Source organism: Trachemys scripta, chromosome 1, assembly GCF_013100865.1.
Source record: "Trachemys scripta elegans isolate TJP31775 chromosome 1, CAS_Tse_1.0, whole genome shotgun sequence".
Lineage (NCBI taxonomy): Eukaryota > Metazoa > Chordata > Testudines > Emydidae > Trachemys > Trachemys scripta.
In genome coordinates this window covers 92815954-92831884 of record NC_048298.1, presented here as the reverse complement: position 1 = coordinate 92831884, position 15931 = coordinate 92815954, and the positions used below count along the sequence as shown (strand labels likewise).

The 15931-nt window shown below is 48.7% G+C and overlaps 1 protein-coding gene across 2 annotated transcripts; it reads right to left on the bottom strand.

Moving 5' to 3' along the window:
• Positions 1-3001: 3001 nt before the first annotated feature.
• Positions 3002-13804, bottom strand: EIF3D (eukaryotic translation initiation factor 3 subunit D). Of its 2 annotated transcripts, none has more exons than XM_034777549.1 (15): positions 13657-13804; positions 12460-12593; positions 11976-12021; positions 11414-11550; positions 11227-11312; positions 10658-10730; positions 10348-10463; positions 9994-10126; positions 9096-9243; positions 8720-8850; positions 7706-7791; positions 7257-7386; positions 6667-6809; positions 4586-4866; positions 3002-3158 (listed from the first exon to the last, which is right to left on the bottom strand). In XM_034777549.1, exons 2-15 carry the CDS (start codon positions 12580-12582, stop codon positions 3145-3147), a joined length of 1647 nt encoding a protein of 548 aa, XP_034633440.1. In that variant the 5' UTR covers positions 12583-12593; positions 13657-13804; the 3' UTR covers positions 3002-3144. The 2 variants fall into 2 exon arrangements, with proteins under 2 accessions (XP_034633440.1, XP_034633449.1); XM_034777558.1 differs by having other exon boundaries at positions 10348-10460.
• Between the last annotated feature and the right edge of the window lie 2127 nt (positions 13805-15931).

Here is a 15931-nt window from a genome sequence, read left to right as displayed (position 1 = left end):
AACCCCCCATCTGACAGGCTTCCACCCTCTCTGCACGGTGGCATAGGGAGTCCCGGCACTACCACTGCAGCTACCTGCCACAGAGGAAGGCAGGCTGCGCCCACACTTGTTGTTGCAGCTCCATAGGGCGGGGAAAGGCTCCGGCAGCTGTGCACTGTAGAGGGGAAAGGCTCCGGCAGGGTAGGCAGTGGGGCACTATTGCACTGTCAACAATAGCACTGTATACATGGGAGGCACAGCTTGGGTGTGCAGAAAGCCATTTAGAGTATATACTCTGGGGTTCAGGTGTGTAGGGCACTCTACTCCCCTAAGCCGTGCTTCATTGTCTGCACTGCTCTTTGTATCTGTACAGTACATGCCACTGTAAGTGTGACCCTATCTCTAGCTGGTGTTAGACATGGTATTAAGTGTCCTTTTTGGGGAAATGGGAAAGAGTTGAGATGGGCTGGAGTTGTTGCTGAAGTCTGATCCTGTTTCTTTTAAGACAAAATAAGACCACCACACAAATGGGGAGAATAGCAGCAAAAATAAGACAATGCAGCTTCTGTTTCTGGTGCCAACTTTCACTTGCAACCTCACTGCTGCAGAAACACGGGCACAGCACAGTGTCATCAGCTATGGTGAGACAGGCTTTTAAGGCATTGCTTGTAGTTGCCTTTCTAGTCACAGTGTTGCAAAAGATGGAATTGCCTCCACTGCCTAAACCAGATTCTCTTTAGACAGAAGGCTGAGAAAGAGAAGAAATCAAGTGGGTAAGGAATATGATACGAGGGGGGGGAGAGGGGGTGACAGCAGGATCCCTAGCCTCGCATTCCAGGTGTTGTTTGGTATTTAGCTCTAGCCAAAGTATGTGGGGCGAGGGGAGTCATGTCATCTAGGTCCCACTCTCTGGCCCAGTTTGGAAGTCCCTCAAGCTCCAGAAAGCCACATGGTGTGATGGTAAAGCCTAGGAGACAATGACATCTACAATCAAAAAGCTCACTTCTTCCAGTACTTGCATCTCCCCTGCTTGCTCTCATTTAGTGAGCCCCCAAATAAACAATGTCAAAGGAATGGCAACCTCTTCCCATTACCACTAACCAATCAAAACACCTCAGTGATTAAACTATAAATGTTTTCTCTAATTTCTAGACTTTGCTCATTCTCTTATTACCTCAACTTGACCCCGTATCACAGTTCTTTTAATATAAATAAGCCAGGTTGTACTAGTTTATTTGTGTCCAACTTTGCTGACTTGTAAACAATTATATGTAACAGGGTGAGTTGGACTTTTCATACCTTGGACAATTGAGAGTACAGGCCTCTGCATAGCACTGCCCCCAACCAATAAGGCTAAGGGGGCAAATGCTTCTTTCCAGGACGAAGAGGAGTCTAGGGTAACTCATGGAGAGGGGGCACAGCCTGATGCATCTGGAAGGGAGCTGAATTTCAGGCCTGTGTGAAATCTCTTTGCAGGAGGCTGAGAAGTAACTCTTGCTGGAAGAGGTTGGTGCAGGGAGAGAAGAGCAGACCAGCATTCCATCTGTATGATCTAAAGCAAGGGAAGTACTGTATACACACCTGGCAGCAAATTCAGGGGAAGTAGTTTGCCCTAAGAGGTTCCACTATTACAGCTGTAGATACACTAACCAAAGTAGGACTGGTAATACATTGCATTATTAAGAGGGTGGCACTCTCGAATGGCAGAGGCAGTTAGGCCTCTGTGGCAGGCAAAATGAGTGCTATGTATTAAATTGAAAAGCACTTTGCAATCCAAAGTGCTAATGAAATAGTACCTCCTTCCACTAATACACCAGTACACTGGGAGGCAGGGGATCAGCAACCTATTGACAGTAGCCTGGAATTAAACCCCCCATCATGGACCTAACCACATCAGCCACAGCATCAGGGGCTCGTTCACCTGCACATCTACCAATGTGATATATGCCATCATGTGCCAGCAATGCCCCTCTGCCATGTACATTGGCCAAACCGGACAGTCTCTACGCAAAATAATAAATGGGCACAAATCAGACATCAAGAATTGTAACATTCAAAAACCAGTAGGAGATAGGGTGACTAGATCAACTATTGAGAATAGGCCACTTCCACCTTGATTGCATTGGTCTTGTTAGCATTGACCCCCAACTTGGTAAGGCAACTCCCATCTTTTCATGTGCTGTAATATTTATACTGCTTACTGTATTTTCCACTCCATGCATCTGATGAAGTAGGTTTTAGCCCACGAAAGCCTATGCCCCAATACATTGGTTAGCCTCTAAGGTGCCACAAGGACTCCTCGTTGTTTTTGCTGATACAGACTAACACGGCTACCACTCTGAAACCACTCCCCATTTTTCACACTTACAACCTGAAGATTAGCATGTTCTTTCCCCTGCACTAGATAAAACATAAGGCCACAGGGGAACTGGTGGGATAGAGAAAACCCTGCAGTACCCTCATCCAACCAGTTCAGCCTGCCAAAACTATTAGTACCAACCCCATCTGCACAACTGAGACATCTATATTAGCTTGACTGGGAATTCCTTCATGGGAGAAACCCCAATCTAAGGTGCTTTTTGATGTGCCGAAACTACAAGCTGTCAGAGGAGCGAATACTCATAGTGGCTCTATACCAGCATGCTCTCAGTCAGAAAGGGGGACCGATAGTTACACATATTTCAGATGCTCTCAGGTCTCTGATCTCACCACTCATTGTACCAGGGAGAAGAGGAAAAACTGTTTAACCTCTCTTTCCTTTACTGCAGTAGAGAAGAATGCTCACCTCTTCCTAACTGGGTGAAGCAGGAAAACACTAGCACAAAATGGTGGCAGAGAAGACCAAAAAAAAAAAAAAGCTGGAGGTGGTAAACTTTTTGTAAAGCAGCATACTTTATTACAACAGCTCACTTGCCATTTCAGTGGCTGCTTTCGTCCCAGGATTTCTTTTCACACCACATCTGCAAGGTAGATGTATTGGCATACAGCATATTCATCCATAAGACAATGAACAACAAACTCATTAAACAGAACAAAACTCTTTATTCCGTTTGTTATACTTGTAAATGAGCACGGTGTAAAGGGTCAGCTAAGATTCCACCCACCAACAACACAGGGTGGGATGAGCATTTGGTCACTGAAGCCCCTGCTCCCTGACCACAGGGTTTAGCTCTCTTCCTCTGAAAGAGAGAAAAGAGGTTGTAGTGGAACAATGCAGCAGCAGACACCCCCTCCCCCGAGAAAATGCCACAATAATAATAATAAATAATAATAATATAATAAAAAAAGACATGTAGTATCTTTTACTCTTCATGTCACAATCTTGCCTGCCCTTTTCACCCAGTACAAGACTGTTCATTAGGGCCACATCTACAATAAAAATCACATGACCACATAAATTGCTACAGATGATTTTTGTTGCTGCATGATTCACTTAAGAATCTTAAAAACTTTAATTAAAAAAAATGTCTCTAGCTATTATGACTGTTCAGAAAACCTTCAAAAAGTGATCAGATCCAAGTCCAACAGATTTGCCCAAGTCTACAAACAGCATTAAAACCTTTTTAACTAGCCCGTGAACATGAGTTTCAAGTCAGCTTGCCTCCCACAATGGAGATAGAACATGAGGGGCACATGCCAGATATCAGGGATTGTTTCAGGTAGTGGAGAGGCAAGCCAGCACTTGCCCCAGGCAAGAGTCTGGATCTTCCTTCCTTATAGAAAGTCTCCCAGTCTGCATGACTAGTGCATCCGCACTCCTTTCCAGTCATCCATTTGAAATGGACTCATTAGCTTAATTGGTCTAGCCACTCATTTTTAATGTCTCACTTTGGATTTCCTCCTCTTTATCTAAAACAAGGGTCGGCAACCTTTCAGAAGTGGTGTGCCAAGTCTTCATTTATTCACTCTAATTTAAGGTTTCGGGTGCCAATAAATACATGTTAACATTTTTAGAAGGTCTCTTTCTATAAGTCTATAATATATAACTAAACTTGTAAAATAAATAAGGTTTTTAAAATGTTTAAGAAGCTTCATTTAAAATTAAATTAAAATGCAGAGCCCCCCGGACCGGTGGCCAGGATCTGGGCAGTGTGAGTGCCACTGAAAATCAGCTCATGTGCCGACTTTGGCACACGTGCCATAGGTTGCCTACCCCTGATCTAAAATGTCATGATAATGGCTTGAGTCTCAGTAGCACTGAGCACCTGCCATTTGTGCTGAAATCAATCACTACCACCCTCCAATGTCACGGTATTACTGAGCTGAGCTTTCCTTTCCAAGTGACTCCCCCTTCCACTCAGTGTTTCAGATTATGTTTTCCTCTCAGATTAATTAGTTTCCTCCCCTCCCACCATGGTGAGACTCGTTGCAACGGTCTTCTCATGTTTTTAGATCTCTCTAGGTTCCTTTGTATTTATTTCATTATCCTTCCAGTCTCTGGGAGTAGTTAACACTTTTACTCTGTTTTCACCACTGATCGAATGACCCACAGTGACTGTACTCTCCACACACCACCTCTCACCTTGATAGGCAGCTTGGAAATTCTGAGATCTAATCCCCCAGTTACATTACCCCTTTCACCAGAGCCCCTGAGCATTCTACAGACCTTCCTCTTCCTCCTCCTCCTCTTCATCATCATCCTCCTCATCAGAGCTGAAGGTACCATCAGGGAGACTGTAAACACGGATCACTTGCTTGTTGGGGTCTTTGAGGATGAGGTATTTGCCCTCATCCAGTTTCATGCAGACATCAATGACACAGCGCAGGATGCCCCACGCGTTCTCCATACTGAGGTTAATCTGGCTGGCGAACTCATTAGGCTTGAACTGCTGTGTGCCCAAGATCACATGGCGCGCAGAGTCCTTTACGTGGTAACGGGACACATACCTGGGGAGGAAAGGGAAAAAAGGTCAGGAAATTCAATGTCCCAGCCCAGACTTCACAGGGAAGTCAACAAAATGAGGTGATCACTTAGATTTTAACTTCTGGGCTGAGCTGCAGGAATCAACCTCCCCACTTCAAAGGAGAAAATGGACAGGACTCCCTGGTGGGGAGCCATTCCTGTGTCTCAGACAGTAACTGAGGGCTTGTCTACACTACCAAATTAAGTCAAGTCAATGTACAGCCACTGCAGTAATTAAAGCAGTGTTTCACACCACACTATGGTCCTTCTATCGGCGGTGCGTGTCCTTACCAGGAGCACTTCCATTGACGTAACTGTGTGGGGCACTGATGGCTGGAGCCCCCCCCACCGCACGACCTCAGGGCTCACAGCTTGGGCAGTCAGCCCCAGCAGCAGGGGGGCTCCTGGTGGGGCTGACAGTCAACAGGAAATGTAAGTAACGCAGTGTCTATATGATGCAACAGAGAGTCCTGTGGCACCTTTAAGACTAACAAATATATTGGAGCATAAGCTTTTGTGGGTGAATACCCACTTCGTCAGACACGGGACTCTCTGTTGCTTTTTACAGATCCAGACTAACACGTCTACCCCTCTGATACTTAGTATCTATGTGGACACTGTGTCATCCTAACTACATCAACCTAAGTACTACACCTGTCACGGAGGTAGAGTTATTAAGGCGATATAGTGGGCGATTTACATCAGTGGGAGCTACATTGTAGTGTAGATGCTTATAGAGTTAGGTCAACACAAGATGCCTTATGTAGACCCAACTCTGTAATGTAGACCAGGTCAGAGTAAAACAGAGGGTTGCTAAGCCTCCATCATCCAAGATAAAAGAGGTGATAAAGGAGATGACTCCCGGGTCCCACAAACAGGAAAGACTGAAGAGTTTTAACAATAAAGAGTCATTAACAGGGAGTTCTGATTCAATCAACAGATAGTCTGAGGCAGCTGCATGTCACATGGACAGAAACCAGAGACTGCAAAGAAGCTAGATTTAAAATATCAAGCATCTTATTTTAAACACCCAGTCACCAGCAATTAAAAAAAGTTAAAGAGAAAGTGTATCACAGCAACAAAGTTGATTTAAAATGTTAATGAAAGAGAAATATACATGGTACAAACCAGCACCCACAGCTTCTGTTGTGCAGCTGACTAGGTCGGCTGGCCAGCAGAGGGGGTTCTAATTAAGAGAACTGCATCAACTCCGTGCCAACATTATGAAGCAAACAAGGAAAAAGCCACTTGGCTAAGGTGCTTTGGGGACTGGAAGGAGAGCTAACATCAGGAATGGATTCCTCAGGAGATCAGTAATGGGACATAGAGCCATTCACTTTTAAGTTGCCAGTTTCAAGTCACAGGCCCCCGCCAATACATCACTGGAGAATGTGCTGGGGGTCTCAGTCAAGATCTAAATCGGTACCACATTAATCACTATAATTATTTCTCACGTTCAGCAGAGAAACCAAGAACTGAATGGGCTATGGAGACTGAACTCCATTATCACATGTACAGGTGGTCTTTCCAGATCAGTCAGCAGGACATTGTGGGGAAGCAGCTTGCCCCAAATCACAGTCTGCGTTGTACCCCATTCTGCCCCAGTCACCAGTGCTAAAATATATTCAAAAGAAGTTTTTGGTTTGCCAAACAGAATAAAAATGGGAGGGAATTCTGTGATTACACAGCTCCTAAAAACAGTTCTCTCTCACTCACACACAGACACACACGACAACAAAAGCACTTAGAAAGTCCTTGACTGGCAAATCTTATATTGGCCTCACCCAAGTTTAAGATACTCTGATCCAGCCAGCAGCGCACAACATGTCCAGCGGGCTAATTTGTAACTGTTGTTTTTCAGCTCGGTGGCAATCACAGCTCCTCTCTGAGAATCTAGCTTTTGACGCCAGTCTACTCCATTGCAATGCTGAAAAGAGAAGTCAAACCACAGTCAACAAACCATGGGTGCAATTATCTCTGCAACTATGATGAAAACACATAGTGAGCTACCCAATGATACTATGCAGAGAAGAGATGGGAAGCTTAAAAGGACTTCCTGATTCTGGAGTATTGACCAGTATATAGGGTGCTGGTTGGGGAAAAAAGTTAAGAGAGAGCTCCATCGGACTGGCTATCACATGGAACGCAGGAGCCTGGAAGAGGGTTCAAACAGACTACCCAGCACCTGGGAGATGCGGAGTCAGTTTAGCTGGCACTGCTGGTCCTCTGCAGTCATTCTCTTCTGATGGAATGTAATGACATAACAGATACATGGGGTAACGCAAGCAGCTTATCTCATGTCTTGCCTGCTGTACCTGGTACATCAGACATCAATGGAGGAGCTAGAGAGGTTTGGTATCTGGTTCTCCCTCACCCTGGAATCCCATTCGTTCAGTGTTTTGATGTTGATGAATGACACTTCTCCGCCAGCTCCTGTCATCACTCCGTCGTGTTCACAGCGTACAATCAGGTCTATGTCATCTCCCAGCTTCCATCTTCGGTACCTGCAAGCAAAGAATCTCTGTTATTCTCCACCCCCACTCCTGGATCCACTTCAGCACTCACAAAAGCCATTCCCTTCCTCCCCTATCAGCCCACAGTGAGGATTTCACCCCTCTTCCTTCAAACCCAATATGAAGGTGAGAGATACCAGCCTGAAGCATAAGTCCCAGAATCTCTCTCATCACAGAGTGTGGCAATGCCCATGGAAAATAAAACTTCAGTCACACCACCACTAGCAAGCTGTTAATAGAAGTCACACTCCACCCCTGTTCTGAACCTCCCACCCTAAACCTATGCACACGCTTGAAGCAAATAACACACCGGTATGCAACAGAGGCCACTTCGTTCTTATCCATGTCATCCTCCACAAATGGGTTTGGGTTGGGAAACTTGTATTTTTCCTTCCCCTGTAGAGAAAGCCAGGACAGATCACGAGAAGCCCAACAACTTGAGAGAATTAAGGCAGCTGATCAGAAACACAATCATAGATATGAATAATAAAATCATAGAAACATAGGACCCAAAGGGACCTCAATAGGTCACCTAGTCTAGTTCCCTGCTCTGAGGCAGGACTAAGTATTATTTAGAGTAGACCATTCCTGACAGGTGTTTGTCTACCCTGCTCTTAAAAACCTCCAATGACGGAGATTCCACAACCTCCCTACATAATTTGTTGCACTGCTTAACTACCCCGACAGGAAGTTATTCTTAACATCTAACCTAAATCTTCCTTGCTGCAATTTAAGCGCACTACTTCTTATCCTGTCCTCTGTGGTTAAGGAGAACAATTTATCACACTCCTTTTTATGACAACCTTTTATGTACTTGAAAACTATGTCCCGTCAGTTTTCTCTTTTCTATCCACTCCCGCCCCCGGCCAATCTTTCCTCATGGGTCACATTTTTCAGACCATTAATCATTTTTGTGGCTCTTCTCTGGACTTTCTCCAATTTGCCTACATCACCATCAGCCACTCCCCTCCCCTCTCCCCCTGGAACTAAAGACTCTTTCCCTCAGCCAATCAGCATCCAGCATTCCACGGAGCATTTTAATTTGCCTCTATGCTGTCACAGTCCTGACTGGTTCAGTTCATGGAATGCTCCATGAAGAAGAGGGGTGTTCTCCCTACAACACCCCCCATCTCCATAAAGTTAATCTACACACCCCAAATTGGAATGTTTTCTATGTAAAGTAACCTTGCCAATAAAGGTGCCTCTTGCTCTAATAAGAGGCTGCTCCAGCATTGATATTAATAGTAAGTTCCAGACCTGCAGATGCAGTCTTCCACAGTACTGTCTGCATAACAGGCTTTGCTAAAGCCCACTTGCCTCTTACCATTCTCAGACACTGCTGGGAGAAGTTGTGGTTGATGTAGGTTGCTTCCATGGCCAGGTTGCGAGGTGAATTAAAGGAGTTGCCCTCATCCTGTGGTGGTTCATTTGCAGTTTCACTCACTGTCAGCAAGTCTGGAAAAAGAGCCAAGGTCAAACGATCATCAGGAGGATAGTTACCCCTCTGAAAAGGACACTCAACGCTCATACTGTGCCCCAAATCTGTTCAAAGCACATGCAGGTAGTGCAGCAGTTGGGTTGCTCCAGACACAGTGTGGACACTTGAGATGCAATATTGACTTAAAGGGGGTAAGGAACACTAAATGCAAAAAGCTGTAATTTGTCCCCTTGCCCAACCTTGATCCTAACAACCTCCTCACCAAAGTCAGAATTGTCCCTCTTGTCAAAGAAGAGCTTGGATCCAACTCTCTGGACAATGATGTCCCAGGAATACACAGACCGAGTACAGCTCATCAGTGTGGCCAGGATGGCATCTGTGGCAAACACATTCCCCTGGGTCTTCGCCAGCTGCAGACGGAGACAGAGGAAAGAGTGTGAGCGAAGACAGCATACATTCTTCTCCCCACCACCCAAAAATAAACTGCAGCCTTAGCAAACCAGACACGGATTCCTTTCTTCTGGACTCTGGGCTGATACAAGACTCTGACGCACACCAATGAGATCTGGACACAAACATGTCAAATGCTACTGATCCTATCTGAACTCATTCAGCAAGTTGGGCAGCCAAATGCTGCCCAGACAATCCAGCCCTGAAAATGCCCAAGCAAGCTGGGGAGAAAAGACAGAACTTAGAGCAGAAGGGAGAACTGCATCTGCAAGGATGAGAATAAGTTCTTTATCCTCTGTCCCTGACTTCATCAACACTCTCAAGAGTTATCCTTTCCTCTCAAGACCAGAAATCTTGGGAATGAGATCTGTGACCCTGACATTTTTCTTTTCCATCATACTTCTTGCTTTTAGGTCTGCCTATCTGCCCTTCCAGAACAGAGCTTTCCTTTGGCTGATATCTATCCATGTGTTAATGAGTTCCTGCCTTGGCCAATACCATTCCCTTTGTTATGGAGATCACAAATTTCTGTTGTCTAAAGAGCTGGGTCCTGGGTTATTTCTGTTAATCTCTTCTCGCTCCAGAAAGCAGGACCATCTTGGACCCCTTGGCTTAGAACAGACTGGGAACTGCAGGGTCCAAAGAATATCACACAGAAAGATACATACTAGTGTATCTTGTGAGCCGATGGGCAGAAAGGACAATTATACCTTGCGAATGACTGGGTCATCAGTAGTGGTGACAGTGTGAAAGATGCGCTTGATGCTCCGCAGGGACTTTTCATTCCTTGTGGTAATGCGGTCAAAGGCTTTGTCATAATATTCCAAGGCGCCACAGCACTCTCTGAAGACATAATGGGAGCGTAGTCATGAGACACTAGCACAAATAACCCCATCTCAGAGTGTCAAGGGACAACAGTGACTGGCAGGAGTATTTCTACTGACTTTGTGCACCTCCTCCAAAAGGAACTTCATGAAACTGGATCACAAGCCAGTACCCATCCCTTTCCACACAGATTACACCAAAAGAAATACCCACAGGGGCCCTAGCTGTCTTTAACTCACATGTCCTGTGGCTCTGACACCTCCAGATAGCGCATCTTCATCAGCCGGGGGAAATCCATCTCCTCCTTCACCTCCCAGTCACTGCGAACTTCAACAGAAGAATCGCGAGGCTTCTGCTGTGTGGCCAGAGGAAGGGCAGATGGACAAAGAAATAGAGAGACACAGCACATCAGGATTTGTGTGAGAACAGCAGCAGGAGGAGCGGGTTAGAGGAATGTTACCACAGGGAACAGGGTACACCGAGGTCTGTATAACAGGGGCAGCCAGAGGAACTGATCAAACAGTATAGTTAAAAATCAGTTTACTTTACCTGTGATTTTTGGTCCCATTTCTGCCTCACCCCAAACTGCTTCTGAAATTTCTTTTGTAGACGTAGACGGTCTCTGTAAATAGAGGAATGTGACAACCTCATGAGAAATAGTCCCAACGGCGCATCCCCAGCACTCCCACCTTCCCAAGTCACTGCTGAAACCACTGGGTTCTCAGGTCCCAAGCCACTGAGAGCATCTGCTGAATGACTGGACCCCACAGCTGGCTGAGGCACTGTAACTAGGAACTCTGCTCTCAATGACTCTTTGAAAATGGCAACTTTAGTGGGACAACCCAGCCTTTGAAGATTGCACCACAGCATTCAGAAGGTGCACATGCTACTTTTACAACAGTAATTTCTTTTCCTGAGTTTGGCTTAGAAAACCCTGTTGGTTCCACAATCATCACATGAAACCAGCACTTCAAACCACAGCAGAGCCTAGCAAAAGACCTGTCTTGAAGTCTTGGGTTTTTGTTACAATAACTCAATTGACAGAAGGCAATTAGCAAACCTAGACACCTGATCATAGACTCCAATACCAGCAGCGAGTTCAGCTTTGGGGTCCTCACCTCTCCTTCTGTTTGGCGCTCTTAGGCAGGGTCTGCATGTTGAACTGAAGCATGTTCCGGCGGTCCTTGTCTCGCCGAAGATTCCTCTGAGAATGAGGAAGAGAAGGGAACGGATGTTCAGGTTATAAATGAGATCTTTACAGCAATTCCACTGTTTCAGAAAGGTTTCGGGAAATGTGCAAGATACCTGTGCAAATCTCATACGATTCCTTTGGTATGCTGTCTTCTGTGTACGTGCTGTGTCCACAAGCTGGAAGCTGGTCTCATCCTCCTCATGAAAATAAGCATACTGGCTTCCCCCACCAAACTGCGATGAGTACTTATCTGAGGACACAATGACCCAAATTATCTTGCTGCCCGTCTGCAAACCAAGCTTCATGAGAAGAACTCAGAGTTAGCACTCCCACCCTGTCACTTGGCTCACCCGAGCTTGAAACCAGAGGCAGGGCTTTTCTCTTAGAGCAGCCCAATGGGGGAGTGTCCCCCATTCTCCCAGACAAGTTCCCTTTCACAAGGAGGCTCAAAGCCAGGAGCAACACCGAAGGATGAAGACAGCCCCAAGTGCCTCTCTCCAAGGGTAGGGCACACTTCTGAGTTCAAGAAACTTCTCTCACTTGGTGGAGATTTGTAGGACACAGATTTCGTAGACACCACTAAAGACAGTGATGAGAGAGGGAAGCAGGGATGATGACTGAAGAAACCTCATATGAAGTATCTCAGACAACAGCAGCCACCAAAATAGCACTTACTCGTGTATCTCTTGTCCTGATAAGTGGCTCCTGTCCAGTCTGCAACCTAACAAAAAAAAAAAAAGACAACAGGAAACAAAGTTGATGAGTGTGTCTCAACCAACATTTCAAACACTCTCCCCACAATCTCATAATCTCTTAATGCAGATGGATGCCACTCAGCGAGAGCAGTTAGTGCTTTATGTTCCAGAACATAACTTACAATCATTTTATGACCATCAATATTCTTTCAAATTCCCCACTCGGCTTACAGACACTATCAAGAGGTCACGGTTCATATACCACTTCTTGTAGCAACTGCAATAGGGGATAATGAAGCTATAAGGGGCAGAGCACCAATGGTATGTGTGAGTGTGTGTGTAGGGGCACTGTAAGGAACAGTACAGGACTCAGACCGCCAACATGACAAGAACAGCTAACAGGAATTGCCATGGGCATTAACTGATTGCTCCAGTGATTCATTTAGCAGCATTAGCACAGGTACCTTTCCCAGACGATCTCCTTTGCTGAAGGGCTGATATGGCATATCTTTGAACTGCTCTGGAACAGCACATGGACCCCAGCCCGAGGGATTGTCCTGGATCACGGGTGTCATGAATTTAGCCATCTTCTAAAATCCTTTAAAAAAATGGGGTGGGGGTGGTCAAGTGTTAGGAACATTTTAACCCTACAAGACTGAAGATGAGGCTGCTGGGAAACTTAATCTGACACTGACTGGGCAATGATGCCCATTCAAAAGACAAGAGTAGGTGATAAGATTTTTAATGAGGCCACACACACAGAAAAGTTTCCAGGGTTAGGGTCATTGCCCAGAATTCCTGGGGTCAAGGAAAAGATGAAGGTCTCAGGAGCTGACAGCATTGTCAGTATGTAATGTAATAATTACTTCCCTGTGTAAGAATCTTATCACCTGAACTGAACTGTTAGATAAAACTGATCAATGGTCAAATAACCTGCCTCTGCCAATGGCAATATAAAAAGCCCCAGAAAAAAAAGGGTTAATTTCTCTCTTTACTGTGCATAATAGCACAATTATTTCCCCTGATGGATGTTTCTTTCTGACCACAGCTGGAGATCACTTTATGCCTTTATGCTTGGGGATCTACTGTCCTTATAGTTATTTATTGTCCTAGCTAGTGTCATTGAAGCAGCTATCCTTATTCACAGAAACACCTAATCCTGTGTCACTAAGACCCAGAACCTTAAAGGTATTTAGGCACCTAAGGCTCACTCAAATCAGCTGGAGCTAAGCACCTAAACACCTTCGAGGATATGGGCCTACATGTTGGGTCATGGGTAGGTCCCGCAGCAGCGAGTCCCGCTGGTTAGTGACAAGCGACGAGCCAGCAGCCCCGCACCGCACATGGTCACTCGGCTCAGCGGAGCGGCAGGGTCCGGCTCTGCGTGTGCGGGAGCCGTGCCCGGGAACCAGGGTCCAGCCGAGCAGCCCAGCGGGGAGGCCGGGCCTCTATCCCAGCCAGGGCAGAAGCCGCGCGGGCGGGTCCCGTCCCGTCCCGCGGGCTGAGGCCCCAGCAGGCCCGGCGAGGCCTGGGCTCCCCGCGGGAGGCGGCCTCTAGGCCGGGGGTCCCGTGTCCGGGGCGGATCCGGGCCCGGCAGACTCTGAGCCGCGCGTGGGGCCTCGCGCGCCTGTCCCGGCCGGAGCCCTGCGCGCCCCCCTCACCTGCGGGAGCCCGGCCGGGTCCCGATGGAGGCAGATGCGAGCGGGCCGGGGGTGCCGGCTGCCGGAAAGACTGGGCTTGGGCAACGCGCACACAGTCATACACGTCATCACTCCGCGCCCGCTCCCGGACGAACTGTCGTAAAAGCAGACAGGGAGGTTCCGCTCCCGCTCGGTGGGGAGACAGTCTTACCGTAAAGCACAAAAGCCCGCTAGGGCTGTCGTAAATGAAAAGAGCACACGTCATTGTAGGACGTCAAAGAGCGCCGAGAGCTCGCTACGAGCCAGGCTACAAAGACCATCCTAGTCTCGAGGCTGGCTCCAAGGGGGGGAGCGAGAGCGCAGTCAATCCCCCAATTTCCCACAGTGCACTGCGTGTCATCACCATCCATTCCCACAATGCACCGAGCCCTGCCCTGCGCCCAGCATATTCCCCAGTGTCCCATAATGCATTGCTTCCCTTCCACCCGCCCAGGCTAGTCCAGCAATGCTGAGTAGCTGGAGGGGCTTGAGGCTGCTCGGGGCCCATGTGCCCTTGGAAGGCTGAGCTAGGACCCAAGCTGTGGGGGTGAGGGCCTAATCGAAGGCCCCATGATGGGACTCATAAGTGTGGTGCCACCACATCCTTGTGTCTCAGAGCTAGGCCTTGCCACCTGTATGCATTGTTCCTGCAGGGCATTGGTCAGCATAACAAATATTCCTCATCCCACCTATGTGCCATGGGCTTCATAGGGGGACAGGAGACATAGAGAGCATCATCTGAAGAAAAGAAGGGGGGGATGTTATTTATTTAAAACTAGGGTTACCATATTTAAAAAATTAAAAAAGAGGACACTCCATGCGCCCTGGCCCTGCCCCTTTCCCACCCCCCGGCCCCGCCCCTACTCCGCCCATTCCCCCAAAGTCCCCGCCCTAACTCCCCCTCCTCCCTCCCAGCCACGCGAAAAGGGCTGCCCAAGCGCTACCGGCTTCATGGTTTGCCGGGCAGCCGCCAGACCCTGCGACCCCGGCCGGTGCTTCCCCAGCACAGCTGGAGCCCGGGAGGGGAAGAGCCCAGCCGGGGGCGCAGGGTCTGGAGGCTGCCTGGCAAACCGTGAACCCGGTAGCGCTCAGGCTTTGGGCAGCCCCTATGCCTCCAGACCCTGCGCCCCCGGCCAGGCACTTCCCCTCCCAGGCTCCAGCTGCTGTGCTCCTCCCCTGACTCTTCGGCTCTGTTTAAGAGCCGAGCTGCCCGAGCGCTCCGGCTTCAGCAGCCCCCTTGACTCCTGACCCCAGCCGCCGGCCGGGCACTTCTCCTCCCCGGCTCCAGCTGCTCTGCTCCTCCCCTGACTCAGACTTCGACTCTGTTTAAGAGCCAGCGCTACCGGCTTCGGACAGCCCCCATGCCTCCGGACCCCAGCCGCCGGAGCAGAGCAGCTGGAGCCCGGGAAGGGAAGCGCCCGGCCGGCGGCTTGGGGTCCGGAGGCATGGGGGCTGTCCGAAGCCGGTAGCGCTGGCTCGGGCAGCTTGGCTCTTAAACAGAGCCAAAGTCTGAGTCAGGGGAGGAGCAGAGGAGCCGCGGGAGAGGAAGTGCCCGTCTGGTATTTTTCCCGGACATGTTCGGCTTTTTGGCAATTCCCACCGGATGGGGGTTTGATTGCCGAAAAACCGGACATATGGTAACCCTGCATGACTGGTGCCGGGGGCGCAGCTCCAGCCCCAGGGGGACGCAAATCCGGACAGTGCCGGCTCCCCGCAACGCGCTGGCGTCCACAACCCCCCCTGGGGCGCCCCCAAGTCCTGCGATGGCTGCTGAGCGGCGCCCAGAAACACCCCCCACCCAAAGGACAGGGGCCCGCGCCTAGGGTTACCATTCGTCCGGATTTACCCAGACATGTCCTCCTTTTTGTGCTAAAAATAGCGTCCGGGGGGAATTTGTAAATAACTCAAAATGTCCGGGATTTCCCCCCTCCCCCGGCAGAGCAGAGCGAGCGGCTGGGAGGGCTGCAGGAAAGTCACGGGCTGGACTCCGGAGCAGCTGTAGAGGAGCTCCTCCTTCCCCCCTCCCTCCCTCCCTGCATTCTGAGCCGGCAGCTCCTCCTCCCCGGCAGCCCCGCGCCCCGCTCCGGCAGCACTGTGCAGGGCCAGGGACCGGGTTTTGTTGTGCTGGGGATCGCAGCCACGTGTCCGGCTCGCACAGAGCCCAACACCCTGTTCTGAGCAGCAGGGTAAGGGGGCCAGGGGGCAGGAGAAGGGGCAGGGAGGTTCTGGAGGGGGCAGTCAAGAAACGGGGGGGGGG

Excerpts from the sequence above, each read along its gene's own strand:
- EIF3D (XM_034777549.1), bottom strand. The coding sequence starts at position 12,582 with ATGGCTAAATTCATGACACCCGTGATCCAGGACAATCCCTCGGGCTGG. Across the intron at positions 11,551-11,975 it reads TCAGGACAAGAGATACACGA|ATAAGTACTCATCGCAGTTT; the intron begins GTAAGTGCTATT and ends TTGTGTCCTCAG. Across the intron at positions 10,127-10,347 it reads GTGTCAGAGCCACAGGACAT|AGAGTGCTGTGGCGCCTTGG; the intron begins GTGAGTTAAAGA and ends TTATGTCTTCAG.